At 31.4% G+C, this 18,567-nt stretch overlaps 1 protein-coding gene across 5 annotated transcripts in view; it reads left to right on the top strand.

The window, feature by feature from the left end:
* The window catches only part of FSTL5 (follistatin like 5), a 639,519-nt gene that overhangs the window by 346,394 nt on the left and 274,558 nt on the right, over positions 1–18,567 (top strand). For all 5 annotated transcript variants that reach the window (XM_074337776.2, XM_074337777.2, XM_074337780.2 and 2 more), the window contains one exon: positions 1,602–1,722. In XM_074337776.2, coding sequence (XP_074193877.2) covers positions 1,602–1,722 — 121 coding nt within the window. The remainder of the gene's footprint in view (positions 1–1,601; positions 1,723–18,567) is intronic.

Here is an 18,567-nt window from a genome sequence, read left to right as displayed (position 1 = left end):
GACCAGTTAAAGCAGATACATGTTTTGCTTCCTCCTGCCAAGGCAGGATAGCTTGGGTAATGAAATTTGAATATGATATAAAAGAATAGAGAACCCATTGTATTGCAGAAGTTTTATTTAGCGGTGTGTATGCTATCATTTCATATCACAACTCGAGTGACTAGAGATGGGGCTGGAGGTTCTAGTAACTCATGTGCTAAGCTCCATCCTCAAAGTTGTCTCAACAGCTCATCCACACTTAGATGTGACTGAACTTTTAGCATAGAACTCTTTCAAGAAGGGTTAAAAAGAGAGCTCAAAACATCTGAGAATCTTTAGAGATTAGAATCAACAATGCGCCATTGATATAACAAAGAAAGTATGAAACATATTGCTTACCAAAAGAAACAACAATACATTGTGAATGCATGAACCAAAAGCACAAGCAGGTGTGGAAATCTGCAGTGAATCATTTGAATAAGAAGCACATTAATATATATATGTATATAAAAGGTCACTATTTTTAACGTTAAATGATTACTTTTTGAAGGCATACTATGTTTTCTTGCACTGATAATGTGTGTGTGTGTGTGTGTGTGTGTGTGTGTGTGTGTGTAAAATCTTCACAACAATGAGGGATAGATGTCACTATCTTCAATTTCCAATGGAGGACATATTAAATGATTTGCCAGAGTTTACAGAGATATTAGGTGGCATGGGCAGAAACTGAACCCAGAGCTGGCTGGCCTCAGAGCCTGTGTTGTCTGATTACACTGCACAACCTTTTAAAAAACTACAAGCAATGTGAACTATTGTGTCTGTGTGTGGGAGAACATGAAAGGCCATGAAGCAGCTATGCAGCTACCCAGAATGAATAGGGATGTTTGAAAAATCTTGGTGAGCCCTTTTCTATGACAAGCAATAGTCCAAAGCAGTAGAGTATAAAAAAGCTACAGCCTCAGTCCATAGCAGAGCACAGAATAGAAAAGCACTTTGATGATTTTCCTCACCCACGCTTGGCTTGATTTTCATCATCAATCGGCACATTAATTCTATCTGGCTTCTGGAAACAGTCATTTGCTTAATAGCTCCTTTGTGACTGAGGGAGTTAATGCACAATCCCAAATGGCTTCACTTCCAGCTGGGGAGGAGTTTAGGCAGAGGAGAAAAAAAAGTCTAACTTCATTTTTCACAAATAATACAAGGACGAAAGCCAGAACAAACTACCTCACTGGTTTTGTTCGGAAAGAGCCCTGGTTTATTTTGACATAGGTCATTGAGACATAGGAGGCAATTTCCATTCCTTTCCTTGAGTCAATATAAGTGGAGAAAAGTACATGAGTAAAATGCAAAATATCCTTTTAATGTTCAGATTTTCTGTGTCCTGTGAGATTTTTGTATTAGGAAGTTTGGACTAAATTCTAAATACCTGTTTTAACTTTATAACTTTATACCTTTGAAACTGTTACAAATAATTGTCCAGTAACTGAAAACCAGATTTTTCATAGATTCAGTTCCTTGCCCAACTGCACACTTAAAATGATCTATTAGGTGATTATTACAATAGACTATAGAAATGTTAAGACAAAGATATAATTGTATGGTTATAATTTTTTTGTCAGGTGATAAAACAGGAAGAACTTGGCAAGGATCTTTCAGACTGTACTTTGTATGATCTACTGAAATACGACGATTTTGACTCTGACAGGCACCTGGCTCTTGAAGAATTTTATAGAGCATTCCGTGAGTATAAGCTTTATTCTCTAAATACTCTTTGTTGCTTTCCCCTTTTTCTTTTAGACAATACGGTATGTTTGCTTGATCTCAGAATGCAATCTGTTTCTAAAAATAAGTCATGTAATTGAGATAATCTAGATAATTTAAGTGTTTGGCTGTATTGAAACATATGTAAAAGCTAGGGATTTATTAGTTCTAAAATGAAAAGCTGGAAATATTTGGTAGCGATGATTCTACTTTAAGATACTAATTCCAAAATGTCTCTTTCAAAATTGTTTTAGAGTAGGAACAGCACGTGAATAACTGTCGCCGAATATCAAAAACAATTTGATTATTTACATAGTGACTTTATTTTTCCTTTATTGGGAAACCAAAGTAGGTTAATAGGACTTTGTATATGCTTTAATGACAATGGTTAGCATTAGAATTGAAATTATATTAATGTTAAGCTACTTAGGAATAATTTGTATATGCTTAAAGACTTCCTAAAATTGATTGTGTGTGGTTTATAAAGCAGAATTATGAGAATAATTTTCTTTAAAAAAAATTGTCTGCCAGGTTATTCTTTTAAAAAGAGTTCAAAGACAAAGGACTAAGAGAAATAAACCTGAAAAAAAATGTTTAGAAGCTGACTGGAAGAAAAAGAGAAAAAAATTAACTGGTTTATATTTGAAAATCACCAAAGAATCAAAGTTAACAGGATTTATTTCAGCACTATTTTATATATATATGCATACACATTGTGTATTGAATACATATATATCTAATACATTATATATACACATGTATTACATATTGCTTTCCAAATATATAGGGATAATATATTCCATATATTACATATCATATATATGTATTATACCATATATGTGCCATATATAGAATATATACATATATGTATACATATATACGTGTATGTATATGTCTCTATATATGTATATATGTGTATATATACACATATATATGTATGTGTGTGTGTGTGTGTGTATATATATATATATATATATATATATATATATATATATATATATATATATTTAGTATGGTATACCATCTATAGCTTTCCCAAAAGGTGGGGGATAGGATTTGTATTTGGCATATATATATATACTTTTTGTATTTGGTATATATATATATACTTTTTTTTTAAGTATGCGGCTTACATTTATCAGTGGTCTGAAATTGGGGAAAATAGTTAATCTCTGATAATCCATATTAATAAGGATAGTAATTTACTTATCACATGATAACTTTGTATTAAAGCATTGAATTACATTTTATGAAATACTTGATACGAGCAAATCAATATTTGTGAAATAGTTGCCCATTATAAACTTTAAGGCAAGATATCAGTGTGCTCATATTTAATTAATTTGCATTTCTACTTAAATGGGTACAAGATGCTATGACTCAGTTATCCTTTAAAATTATTCACAAGGCTATACTATTTTTCAAAGATAATAAGAAAGCAGCACTATTATTCTACATTTATATCAAGAAACTGAAACACAGAAAAGTTGAGAAGTTAAGAATTAGGTGACCGAGATTATAATCAAATGTATGTAAAAATAATTGTAAAGTCTATGTGTTTTCCACTAAACGTAACTCTGTATCAGCATTGTTTTGTGTGCTCAGGATGACAAGGAAAAGATATTAAGGTTCATTAAAGAAGAAATTATTTATATTATATTATATTATTATATTTAATAGGATCTAACAAGATAGAAGGGGATAAATATCATAAAGAGGCCTACATAAGATATTAAGTGAATTGAGAATATAACATCCAACTTTGGGAATCAAACACACTTTATGAAGATGGTAGCGATTGAATTAATCTTCAGGATGAGTGGATTTGGACTTTGGGAGATGACAGATGGGAGGTGGACAAAAAGAATAGCATAAATAAAAATTGAAAGTAACTGACATACCAGTGTGTTTAGAGAAACTCATCCAACTGCAATATCTGTCCCAGGTCTTAAATTCTATAAAAATATACCAATTATTATTACCATTTTACCAATTAATCAATCAATCTGGTCTACCAACTCCTATCCTCACCCTCATACTATGAGAATGCATGGATTTGACTAAATAATACTTGAACTAGTACTTAAACTATGTAGCAATAGCAGAAAATATTTTTAATGGTATACCATCTTTCAAGCATCAATAAGATAATTAAATTGGTTATATGTATATAGGAATTTCCCTCAAAATATAATTATTGTTGATGGTGGAATGGTAGAGCTGGAAACTGAAAAAAAAATTTAAAGAATGAAAATATGTATGAATAATGTTATTTTTATAACAGCACAGCAGACGCACAGACTGAATAATGATTTCTAGCAATTTCAGTAAATAAGAATCTGGCCTAGAATACCGCTGCTTGCACCTATCACAAGGAAAAATGATACTGGTTTGCTGGATATAAGTTGATGTTGCTAAGGAAGGCAAGGTAGCCAGTATATTATTCTGATAAATAAAATTCTGCAGTCCAGAAATCTGAATCATCAATAAAAAGTATTCAATAGTGAAATAGTAAAACATTGTCTATAAAGGAACTAGGTTGTACTAGGAACAATTGCATTTGTGTAGAAAACTATCTGTATGATATTGTTAACTATTGGAAGGTATTATTAATATAATAGCAATTTTATGGAAATTATTTATAGTAAATGCAACAAATTTAATGAATATTGTAATGATTGTACTCTTAGCCCATAATTATATGTAACACAAAAGGCCTACATTTTTAATATTATAGGTCATAAAGATACTATGATTGTAATGAAAGCTCTTACAATCAGCAATTGTATTATAAGTGTTTTTTTGTTGTTGTTTTTTTGATAATCACAAAACTATCCCTTAACAATGAAACATGATATCGCCTAATCATTAAGAGAAGATAATGTTTTTCTAAGGTAATGCTGGGATTATATGGAATATTTTAATATTCCTGTGGTCTCACCCAGCACTTTTCTGGAAGGTGTTCCATTTTCAGTGTCACATCCTTCTTTAAACAGATCATCAAACTGTATAATGACCTTTCAGAGATAATGACACTAACTTATACAGATTGTGTCTGTTAGAAAGAAGGTATTTTTACTTAAATGTAAATAGAAAACATACCAGTATATCTATTTCTTTCTCTCCATCTGTTATAATACTTTAAAAACAAACCTACTTAAGTTTTGTGAAGTTCAGTGACAGGCTTTGTGTAATGGCATGATTTGGGAAAGTCACTCTATTATAGAATACTCAGGAAATACCATGAATAAAAATGTGTAACAATAGTGAGAAAGCAATCCATTAAAAAATTATATATTCCGTACCTGTGTGTATAGAGTGTTGTGATAGTTAAAACAACTTAAAAAGATAGGATTTATTTCCTTTACAGATATATAATGTCAGAGACTGATAAAAAAAGACAGATATAGGAAGGGTAAAAAGTAATCATTTTTTACATCCTGAATACATTCCCCATTATAGTTCCTAAACAGAAAGCTCAGAAAACTAGAAAGTTTCTAAATGACTATTTAGAAGAATAGACTAAAGCCAGACAAGTTAAGAAACTTCTCTTGATCCATTGTTCACTGATACACAACAATGATAGGCAGATTTCTTGAGTTCCAGTTTTCTGCCATGGTGTAAAATGGAAGAAAGTAGAGTAAAGGGTAATTGGTAAACAGGAAAACATTAATGATTAAAAAGAGCACACCATCAACTGTTAATTACATAGTATTACAGTGTTATTATAGCAGCTATACAATTTTCTATAAAATAGCTGTGTGTTTTTTCCTTTCTGGATAAAATACTATTTTAATATATTACAATAGTCATTAGATGGTATTCCTAATTTTTCTCCAGTTTTTTTTGACATTATTAAAGTTTTCTTTGATTTTACTAAGATATTTGAAATAAATTATCAATGTGAGCATCAAGTTTTCTATATCATACATTGATGAACAAAGTTAATGGGATCCAATAAATTTTAAGTGAGATTAGTGATATAGTTTTGAATACTTAGAGGAAACACTAAATCCTCAGGTCAGTTCCTGGATATTCCTCACTCTGGCATTTTGTTGTCTTAAATATTTTTAGTAAAGTGTGTAAATTTTTCAATGCCAAGGTTTATTATAAAATTTAAAATATGTTAATAGTGCCATTATTAATTACAAGGACCTATATTAACACAAATACTCAGCATTTTTTCCAATGAAAATTAAATTAAAATTTTGATTTAGTTTGATTTGCATGGAATGCTGTATTTTTTGCTTTAAATCTGCAGGTAAATGCAAGTGATTTGCCATCAGATCAGATGACCATATATGAACTAAGACATTTAATTTCAGAAATGCTATTCAAATAAATGTTTGCATTTACTTATTTTTTGAAACTCAATTAATATGATAAAGTGCTATTATATGATTATTGATTTTAGAATTTTTTAAAATTTTTATTTGGAATTTCTAGATAACCAAATTAACTACCTGGAAAAAGAATATCTGTTTTGAAAACAATTTCTATATACCTATGTCCTGAGTTAAATCACAAATTGCTTTGACAGTGATACTAAAGCTTAAAATTATATGAAATGAGGAGTTTGTGTAACTCTGATAGATTCTTGAAATTCTTAAACTGATATGAATTACAGTCCCCAAAACCATATACATGTACTTTAAGATGTATATGTGTTCTAGTGTTTCAAGTTCTAATGTCACACTTAAATAAATTTCAGTCAATTCAAAATGATCTTTATGTGTGGAAAAATCCAAGGGAAGATGTGTTTCTTTCTTTCTTTCTTTTCTTTAAAGTTTATTGGGGTGACAATTGTTACTAAAGTTACATAGATTTCAGGTGTGCAGTTCTGTAATACATTATCTATATCTCACATTGTGTGTCCACCACCCAGAGTCAGTTGTCTTTCCATCACCATATATTAGACCCCGTTTACCCTTTTCTAGAGCCCTCCTCGCCCCCTTACCCTCTGGTAACCACTAAACTGTGTCTGTGTCTACGAATTTTTGTTTCTCATTTGTTTGTCTTGTTCTTTAGTTGTTTTTGGTTTATATACCAAAACATATCAGTGAAATCATATGGTTCTCTGCTTTTTCTGTCTGATTTATTTCGCTGAGCATTATATTCTCAAGGTCCATCCATGTTGTCACAAATGCTACTATTTCATATTTTCTTACTGCCGAATAGTATTCCATTGTGTATATACCACTACTTCTTTATCCATTCATCTATCGAAGGACATTTTGGCTGTTTCCATGTCTTGGCCACCGTAAATAAAGCTGCAATGAACATTGGAGCACACTTGTCTTTATGTATAAATGTTTTCAGAATTTTGGGGTAGATACCCAGGAGAGGGATAGCTGGGTCATATGGTAATTCTATTCGTAATTTTTTGAGGAACCTCCATGCTGCCTTCCACAGAGGCTACACCAGTCTGCATTCCAACCAACAGTGTATGAGAATTCCTTTCTCTCCACAGCCTCTCCAACACTTGTTACTATTTGTTTTGTTGATGATAGCTGTTCTAACTGGGGTGAGGTGATATCTCATTGTGGTTTTTATTTGCATTTCTCTGATGATTAGTGATGTTGAGCATTTTTTCTTATGTCTACTTGACATTTGTATGTCCTCTTTGGAGAAATATCTCTTCAGGTGCTCTGCCCATTTTTCAATTGGGTTGTTTGTTTTTAAGATGTGTTTTTACTAGGCATAAAATAATTAGTTTTTGCAAGCATAATGTATCAATTGTGATGATTTATATTGAAACAAATTTATTTCTTAAAAATAATAGGTAATTTGGATTCTAAAATCTGAAAATATTAAACAAAACATAGAACAGTTATTTTAAATCACCTATTAATTATTATATACAAAGTATCATCTCTACATGAAACAAATCTTAATGGAATATTGATATAACAATGACATTAACAGAAAAAGAAAATTTATTTTGTCTAGGAAATCATAATTGCTATAATAAAATATTACTTACTGGAACCATCTAATAACCAGAGTGATAAAATATTAATATTATATTAACATTCATAGATATTAGATCATTAGTATTATAAAAGGCCTTTTTTTGGATAAAATAGCAGAGTTTAGTGACCTGCATTAATACCATTTTGGTAATATAGGTTAAATGTAATGGGGCCAAAACTAGAGGAGCAGTGGTAATAATGCAGGGAGGTGGCCATATTTGCAAAATAACTTAGAATCATCTCGATTTGATAAGTCATTGCACATGCGTAGGAGGATGTGGGTAGGGTCAAGGATAACACCCAGTTATCTAGCTTGCGTACCAAGGTGAACAATAATTCTATTTTTGAAAGTAGGAGACCGGCAGACAAGCAAGCTTGGGAACATTAAATAGTTAAATTTTAGACATACTGGCATATTCATGTAGAAATATTTGTGAAGAATATTGTAGTCTACATCATAAGTGTAAACTCTGGGCTATAAATAGAAATATAAAGCATGCAGTTATAATTTGATTCTCTGGCAAAGAGTAGGGTACCCATGGTGAGTATGTAAAGAGAGAAGAGATGGACAGAAGAGCAGTAGGGAACTAAAAGTAAACAACAACAACAAAACACTTAGAGAGGTAGGAAGAAAACCAAAAGAGTACATTATCATAAAATTGTAATAAGGGATTGTCTACAGACAATTTCCAAGGCTGAGTTCACAACAAGAAAGTTTATGACAGATAAATAGCAAACGGATTTGGCAATATGGAAGTCACTGGTGATTTTGCTCATAGCATTTTCAGCAGACATGAAAGGTTAGAAGCAAATTGCGGGTGATTAAGAGGTTAGATGTGAAAAAAAAATGGAAAGAGCTAATGCTGAGCAAAGAAGTAGATCACATGAGCAAACAAGTATATATTTAGATAAAATCCAAAGCAAGTAAAACTCATCTATGGTTTTAGTAGTTAGTATGACGGTTGCCTTTGGGAGAGTTGAAGGAGAATGGCGTGGGAACACAAAGCGAGAAGAGAACTTCTGTAGCGTTCTACTTTTAGGCTCCATTAGAAACTGCACATTTGGATAATTTTGGAAATGCTGCATTAGACATTGGTATAGCTAGTTACTAAAAAAATAAATAAAAATAATAAAGAAAAATACACAAATCATTATAGTAGGAAACCTTGTAGCAACTTTGATTGACTGGCCTATGGGGAATATAATTATTATACTATACACTTTAATTGCAAAATTAATTCACGTGTCTGTTTGTATGATTTTAATTTTCTATGTTTGAGCTTTTAGATATGTCCTGACAATTTTGGTAAATACAGCTCAGCACCATTCACTTACAGGAAGCTGCCTGTTATGTTTGTGTGGTTGTCTCTGGGTTCTTTATAGGGAAGGGGCTGTCTAAAAGATGATTGTTGAGACACAACCTATCAACATGTGTTTCAAAAGGACAGTTTGTTGGTCCTAAACAGATTATTTTTATACACCAACTATTAATAGAAAGACGACAGTTTAAGTGATACCAATATGAACTATAACAACAAAAAGTCTTAAATTCTTCCCATTTTAGGATGACCCCATCCTCTTCATTGTTCAGATTAATCTGTGGTGGCTGGTAGGCCTTTTTGTTTCTCTTTTTACCTGCCGTGTCTGGCATGCTTCACACTATGTTCTCTTACTGGTAAATTTTGTTTGCTGACCTATTTGTCACATTTAAAAGCAGACACAATTAGATATTTCAGCACCTCTTTCATTTCAAGTGGAACACTCATATATATTTCTTCAAGTATTGACTCTTTTTGTCATACAGATATTGGGAGTGAGGCTTTTTCTGATACAAAGTGAAATTGAATAAAAAAAACTGAAAAACAATGTAATGGGAATTGATCAACCATTCTTATTTTCCAGACTGAACCATATCCTGTCAGTCATAACTTAGTGCATCTGACTTAAAATTATTTTCTCCTGATTTTAGCATCATATTCTGGAATAAGGTTTGCCTGAGACGTTGTTGTTTTTTGTTTTTTTTTTGACTTTCAAAATCATTTCTGTAATTCATTGGTTCTTTGGCTTTGATCATCCCAAGTTCTTCATGCCAATATCTCAGAAACTTCTTCAACTGAATCTTGCATTGTCCCTGTGTGGTTCTGAAACTCTATCTAGATGGCATCTTTTTTGTAATGGCTTTCCTGTGGGGACACTAGCTACACTGTTACCTCAGATCTAAGTCGCTGGTGCATGACAGAGTTGCTGCAGCTTGACATGAAAGCCTTAGTTTCATTTTAAAGTGTCTCAAATTTCCAGATTGAATTTCTACTAACGGGATTTAATTTTAACTGGCCGAACATTTTTCAACGACTTAAAATAATTTGAATGTAATATATTATGTTTTAATTACTACGTAGCTATTTTTCAGCATTCCCTTCTCTAGGTTAGTCTGAGAGAATGCATTTCATTTATATTTTCCTGTTGAAAGTTTGTAGGATTATGCTCTGTCAAATGATTCTTTAGGGAGATATTTATCTATCAAATGCATGTTATGAAATTTAAATCAAGTGCTTTTCAAACATGTCATATAAAGACTCATACGTGTTTAAGATATTAATATTAAAAAAATTAATTCAGGAATTCAGAAGCTAGTACTTAAAAATACATTTTCGCTAAATTTATTTTAATGTATATGTATTATTCTTTGCACTTTATTTTAACCAGATAGAGGTCTGCGTTCTTAGTTAAGAGAGTTCTACCATTTTTATAGAGTAATTACATGGCAGTAACCAGATAAAACATGAAGTTTTGAATAGGCCTTATCAATAGCATATAGAAACGATAAGATTTGAGTATCTAATATTACTTCAAATCTATTCTGTCTTGTTGAAGAAAATAAATGAATCAAATAAGAGAAATGGATATTTTATTTTCATAAATTTTAAGCCAAATCACATATTAATAAAACTTCAGCCAAAAGTATTTGTAAACTATCATCATTCCATATCCTTTTTAACAATGCCTATTTATTTTTGTTATTATAGAAGTTAGAAAAAAACAGAAAGCCTTAAAAGACAACATAGGAATAAAATTTAATTCCATCTTTCAGTTATAATCACTTTGATACATATGTCAATGTATATACACATTTTATAAAAATGAGACTATATTATTTTTATATCTTTAAGATTTCTTTTAATTCTACTTTCATTTAATTAAGTATATATTGGGAACATATCTAAGCATCAATAAATAAAGTTTAACATCATAATTTTGATGTCTTGTGTTGCAGATAGGTACCATAATAATAAAATTAGAACATTCAATTTACCACTATTCCCGAGCTATTGTTTCTGTCCTTAAAGATAAACACTGCCCGTTTAAAACATAATAAAGCAAAAAAGAAATGTTAATCATCCTAATTTTTAATTTTCTAGCAGTTATTAAAAAAAGAAAAAGAACAGTAAAAGTAATTTAAAAAATATTTTATTTATTCCAATATGTCCAAAAATATCATCACAATATACAATCAATATAAAAATCAAGGAAATATTTTACAGTTGTTCCTCCCAACTTTTGAAGTCTAGTATGTGAACTAGCCACATTTCAAATGTTAAATTGTCATACGTGGTCACTGGCTAGCGTCTTGGACAATATAATGTTAGTGTTAAAAAAAAAAATCTATTCTACATATAAGAGAAAACTGTGCACAGTTTTATTTCAGTTAATTTAAATATGAGGTTAAGCACATATTCCAAATGTAAATAAATAACATAGTGTCAACTTTATGTTCATATCTGTTTTTCAGGAAACCACAATACACACATATAGAGTAAATATAATTAAGCAACAAAATATATGCCCTAAACGTAAACGTTTATTTTAAAAACAGAGTTCAATAAAATGTATTTAATGCCACTTTATTCCAGTGTCTCCCAAATGTATTATCAATGGATCATTTGAATCATGCATCCCCTGCCACAGTTAGCCTTTTTATAAATAAATTTCCTGATTTTCTAAATAATCTTATCCTTAAATTAATGACTAATATTTTTTCGCTTTGATTTAAGTCTTCTAGTGAGAACCTGTTCAGTATGAAGTGTAACTACTTTGAGTTACTTTGTCCAACAATTAACAGTGAAACACTTTCAGAGAGCCTGTAAAACCTAATACATATACAACAAGAATTAATGTTTTATATTCACTTTTTTGACATATTATAAAAAAGCTCCAGGCTAATGTTGCCTCTAAGAACTGTAGGGGGATTAATGTACTATACTGAATATAACCTAATAATTCTTTAATGCTTAGGAATTACTGAAATATTTTGTCATGCCTCAGGGTCATCACAATGAAAAGAAATGCATGTACGTATGTATGTATTTATGTTAACAAGATATGTGCAAAATGCCTTATTAGCATGCCTTATAGTAATTTAGTACGTGGTACTATCTATGGTGATCCCTTTTACATATATTCTAAAACCAGTAACACATTATTTCTTAACAAACATTTTAAGAATTAGCAGAATAAATTGTTAACATACATCTATCTATCTTTATGCTTTTATCCACGTGACTAATTTGGTGATTATTATCAATATAGTAATGCTCAATCTTTTGACTGTTGTATTCAATCTATCCAATAACAAAGTTTAATTTCTTAAGGAATTTACATTAAAACTGTCTTTATTTATTTATAATGGGCCTCTGTCTCCGCATTCCTATTTGGTGAGTGAATTTTTAACACAATCTACTATTGCTATCATCCTTAGGAAATTATGGAAAGAGTGTTTCCTACAATATAAAAAAAGTATATTTATCTTAAATGTCTAATGAATATTTGTCTTTATGTGACAATTTAAAAATTGATTCAATAAATATACTTTTTAATAAAAGTGGACAGGAAGCATCTCTACCAAATGCTGTTTAGCTGCCTGACTGAGGATTTTGTGGCACAGAATGCTGCATATCATCTGCAATGTACTCACTATAAAATATGTTTATTCTAATGGAAATTGTTCCTGTAAAAAGGAAGGAAATTGCAGTAAACTTGTTACCAATCATTTACATAATTTAAACAGATCCTTGTTGCCGGTGACCAGATAGGATTAAGAAAAAAAAAGCATTTATGACATCTAAAGCATTACAGACATGACAGATTACGAATCATCTTGAGAGGTAGTGAACATGTTTAGTGACTTCCTTGGAGGACATTGAATGAGTACTGTCTTCTGGTGTTGCTATAATTGGTCATTAATGACAATAATACTTTACTAAATTAATAAGTAAGTTAGACAACTTAGTATATGTTATATGATACTTGTCTATTCCAAAAGGATAAACATTTTCAACTAAAAATAAAAATTAAAATGGTAAGGTATGTTGGAAGAAGGAGAGAGAGTGACAGAAACAGAGAGACAGAGAGAAGAGAGATTGAAGACAGAAAGAAGAAAGCCAGGCAAAGAATAAGTGTGGTATATATTATGTAAATATTTTGTAGTTTTAAATTTATCAGCTGTGCAGTGATCTAATTACATACTTTTACATATTGAAATGAATATTTCAAGTTATAATTATTTACTTTATACAAAACAACCAACATTTGTTATATACTTATGTGACATCAAGGCTAGTCACAACAAATATAAAGATAGGTAAAAAACAGTTTCTCTTCCCAACTCTAGGAAATTAAACAGAAAACAAGCAATTATAAAATAACATAGTATGAGATAAAAGTGACTTACATAAAATACCATGGGGCAACAAAAAAGGGATAATCTCAAGGATGGATTCTGAGCAGAAATCACTTCTGAATTAAACATACCCCTGAATAGGAATTCTTAAGGAGAAAGTCAAAGAGAACAAGGCTTTTCTGCTAAAAAGAGCATATCAGAAAAGGCAGAGGTGTGGAAATTTGTAAGCAGTTGGACAGTGAAGGAAGATGGAAGTTTGCAATGGAAATTAGTGAAAACAGAGACTGAGGAAGGAGGTAGCAGCTAGATCTTGAAACTGCGTGAAAACAATATTGAGAAACTGAGATAATCTGTGCAGTGATAAGCAAGATACTGGTAGCAATATGGAATCGTCAGATATAAATTTAGAAAGATTATTTATGAAGCTGAGTACAAAAGGCAGTTAAGCACAATCAGAAGCAGAAAGAACAGTATTATAGATTGGTGCCATCAGTGGTGTGTTGAAGGCAGTAATTAAATTTTCAGGAATTTTGCTATCCAGTTGATGTCACGTTGGAAACTGGAAATTGGCCTATGGTGGGAACCTTTACACTAGAGATACTGGCAAATGCTACAAGTCACAGCGCTACCCTTAACTCCACCTTATCCCAGTTCGGAGAGCTGGTTTTTAAACATTTAACAGAACACTACAGATTACATGTTGGGAGTTAAATTTTGGGAGCCTGAACAAGGATAACTGGGTAAATAAGAGGGTATAGATATAAAGAATATTTAAGAGAAAATACCTTAAATATTAGGTGAAAGCTAGGGCTGGCATGAATATGGCTAAGAATACTCTAGGAAATATCCTTAGAATATATATATATTTTGCAATCCAAAGTTAATATTAGTATTAATCCTGTCAACGAGTTTGCTGTGATTTACAAAGACATCTAATTTAGTTAACTGATGACAATTCTTGTTCTGTCAAACTTCAAATTAAATGTATTCTCATTATCTCTAGAAATCTAATGTAACATTTTATTATAGTGGAAATAATTTGTGTATGTGATGCAATAGGTTTTTGTTAATGAAAATAAGTCTGAGAAACTTGTTGCAAATTTTTTGAGTAATTCTAGTAAGAAAAGTTTAACTTTTTTCTTACTGATAACAAATGGAGATTGAAATGAAAACTGAATTAGTTGAGCAAAGTAAAATTCTGAACCCATGATTGTGTTTTATGGTATATATATAATTCATATTTCTACTGACATAATTTATTTTATTGTAATCATCTTTTATAAGAACTGTCTATATTAACATTCTGAAAAGGACATAGGTGACAGCTCAACATTTTTTTAATGATTCCATCTTTGTTAGAATGTATAAAATGGTAACATTTTCTTTTGAGATAAGTTTATCTTATTGCTATATTGAATATGATTTTTTTAACTTATGGGTTGACACATTTCTTATATAAAGAATATTATCTTTGTGAAGTCTCATTAAAGGTGTAGATTATTATCCTGCCCCTTGAAGACATTTTGACACTCTGCTAAAAATATATAATTAAATATTTTAAGACCTTTTAACTAAGTTTTCACAACACGCTAAAGTACTATGTACATCATTGCCTATAAAGATTCACTTGTTATCACCCCGTGTTTTAATTGAAGAACTTTATTTTAATATCATATTGGGAAAAGGTTTTATATTAGCACTGCATTCCTAGTTTTTTATAACTGAAAAAGTAGCATATATTTGCATATAGCTGTAGCTATATAAAAAGAACAGTGCCAGTAAAAGACTTTCATGTGAGACTACAATGCCTCTTTAGGCCGTGTTTTTCAATGTCTTGTGATTTATGAGCATGTTCTTATTTTGATTTCAAACTTCCCTTGTCAAGTTATCACTTGCCGGGATATAAGGATTTTTGTGATATTGTGATAGTTTATGGATGTACTATAGTAGGATTTATCAGAATTATTTTTTAAAACTTGTCTATTTCATGTTCTTGTAATGGTGGTAGAATTTGCACCTGGTTGAGAATAATAGACCAAATGGTTCTGAACTTGTTGGCAACTCTAATTGCGATTATTCCTAAAAAATGCAGACTACAAGGTCACCTTTTTTGCCCTTTTAGCAAAGAATTTTATTCTTTTTTCCATAAATTACTCACTCTTGCTGCTGCTGACTCCAATAAAGCAAAATACATTTCATCTAATATTTTCTATCCATAAAAAACATTTTATAATCTGTGTTACTTGACGTTTTACAATTTTTCCATGCATGGCTAACCATTTCTAAAAATACTAATACCCAAACGTATGAAAATTGGATTGTAATAGTAATAACTGTCACCACAGAAACAGTATCAGTTGAGAGAGTAGCCTTACATTTAGAAGACATATAGCTCTAAAGTTGTTAGTGGATTTTACCTGAGTTTTATGAACAATATCATCAGGTTGTTGTTTTTCTTATTTTAGTTGAGATATGGTTTCAGAGTATTAAGAACTGATCTACGTCAATTTGATCATTAAGAGATATTAGGTTCCTTGTAGAGCCTATCAGAGACATCAAATATTTACAGAAGGATGAATGCCTTATGTCACCTCCCTAACAACAACTGCTTGTTTGGCCGCCACGTGTTATTATATACATGCTGGAATGTATGGCAGAATTTGCTGTGAGACTGCTTTAATCTTTCATCAGACTTTCATAAATAGAAAGAGATATAATTAGGGATGGAGTTTTGTTGCTACCCCATTTTATAAAGTTATAGAAAATATAACCTAACATTATAATAATGAAGGAAGGTGCACATTGTGACAGCTTTGACTCTTCCAGTTCAGTAGACCCTGAAATATGTAGGAGTTGGATGCATAATTATATCATAGTCAGACATTTGTGGTGCAAATAGATTTCTTAAATTAGTTGGATTGGATTCTCAGAGAGTGTTACTGTCTAAAAACGTCTATACGGGATGTTCTCATTCCTTATGCATCCCTCACCATGTGCTTTTACTACTCTTGTTTGGGATATGAACAAATCATCTATTAGTGAAAGAACAGAACAGTTAATAATAATAAAAAAAACAACAACCTTGTTTTGTCATGTTCTTGTAACAGTGGTAACATTTGCACCTGGTTGAGAATAACAGATTAAGTGGTTCTGAACTTGTCAGCAGTCTAAGCAAGTAAAATTTGCAAACTGGATTTTACTAGAGAGAGAAAAGAAGCATGTCTGATGCTAAAAGTCTGCTACTTAAAAAAAAAAAAAAACACAAAAAAACAAAAACATAGCTTCCAGTTAAAACACTATCCCAGATGCACTGCATAATTCTTCATCTTGAAAAACTTGTGAATCTTATTATATTCATCTATCAATTTAAAAAACGATCTGTGAATTTACATTTCATGTTAACGGATTAGAAGACTTAATATACTTAAGATTTCAATGCAACACAAAGTGACCTAAAGATGCAATGCAATCCCTATCAACATCTCATTAGATTTTTTTTATGCAGAAATAGAAAAATCCACCTCAAAATTCACATAAAACTTCAAGGGACCCTGAACAGCCAAAATAATCCTGATAATGAAAGACAAAGTTGGAGGTCTTGCATTTCCTGATTTTAAAAGTTACTATAAAGCCACAGTCTAAGCAGTGTGGTAATGGTGTAAAGACCAACATGGGGAATAGCATGGAGAGCCCAGAAATAAACCCTCACATACATGGGCAAATTATCTTCAACAGGAATGCCAAGACCATTAAATGGGTAAAAGACAGTGTTTTGAACAAATGGTATTGGGAAACCTGGATACCCACATTGAAAAATAAAATTAAAAAGAAAAAAATGATGATAGTTCTTTACCTTTTGCCATACACAAAAATTAAGTCAAAATGGATCAATGACCTAAAAGTAAGACATAAACCTATTAAATGATTTGAAGAAAACATAGGGGAAAGGATTGTGACATTGGATTTGGCTGGCAATAATATATTGGATGTGGTGCCAAAAATACAAGCAGCAACAACAAAAAAATACATAAATTGGATTGTATCAAAATTAAAAACTTTCGTGCATCAAAAAAGCACTATCAACGAGTAAAAAGGCAACTCAGGGAATGGTAGGAAATATTTGTAAATCATCTATCTAATAGAGATAATATCCAGAATATGTAAAGAACTCCTGTAACTCAACAACAAAACCAACAAGCCAATGGAAAAGACACAGGGATATTACTGAGTTCGATGTCGGGAGCTTTTGGAAAACATGTTTAGTGCTGGGAGAGCTGCAAGTGAATCTCTGCCTTGACAATCATGTACACATATAAGGGTCTCTGTCATAACGACAAGGACTCTGACGACTTCTTGTTTTCCTTCAATAAAGACAATCACACACACACACACACACACACACACACACACACACTAAAAAAAAAAAAAAAAAAAAAAAGAACTTGAATAAACATTTCTCCAAAGTGATATGCATATGGCCAATAGGGACATAAAAAGAAATTCAACATCACTAATCATTAAGGAAATGTAAATCCAACCCACAGCGAAATACTTACTACTTCACATTGATTATGATGACAACTATCAAAAACACAGGATAATAAGTGTTGGCAAGTAAGTGAAAAAAATCAGAGCCCTGTGCATTGCTCAGGTGCTCAGGTGCATTGGTTGGAATACAAAGTGGTGCAGTTGCTGTGGAAAATGGTAGGTGATTTCTCAGAAAATTAAGCATAAAATTACCATATTATTGGCAATTCCACTTCTGGGCATATACTCAAAAGTGTTGAAAGCACGGACTGCAGAGATATCTGTACGCCCATGTTCACAGCAGTGTTATTCACAATAGCAAAAGGTGGAAGCAACCCAAGTGTCCACTGATGGATGAATGGAGGAACAAAATGTGTACAATGAGACTTCATTCAGCCTAAAAAGGGAAGGAAATTCTTACGCATCCTACAAAATGGGTGAACTTTGAAAACATTGTGCTAAGTGAAATACATGATTCACCAAAGGGCAAATATTGTATGATTCCATTTGTACAAAATACCCAGTCAAATTTGAGGACAAATAAAATAGAATGATGGTAATCAGGGGCTAGAAGAAGGGGAAAACGGGTAGTTTGCATGTAATGGATACTGAGTTAAAGTTGGGGAAGATGGAAGTTTTAGAGATGGA

The sequence above is a fragment of the Rhinolophus sinicus genome, chromosome 15 (assembly GCF_057876585.1).
Source record: "Rhinolophus sinicus isolate RSI-liver-muscle chromosome 15, RSI-T2T, whole genome shotgun sequence".
In the NCBI taxonomy this organism is placed as follows: domain Eukaryota; kingdom Metazoa; phylum Chordata; class Mammalia; order Chiroptera; family Rhinolophidae; genus Rhinolophus; species Rhinolophus sinicus.
Note: the sequence above shows the minus strand (reverse complement) of the source record. Positions and strands in the feature narration are given on the sequence as shown.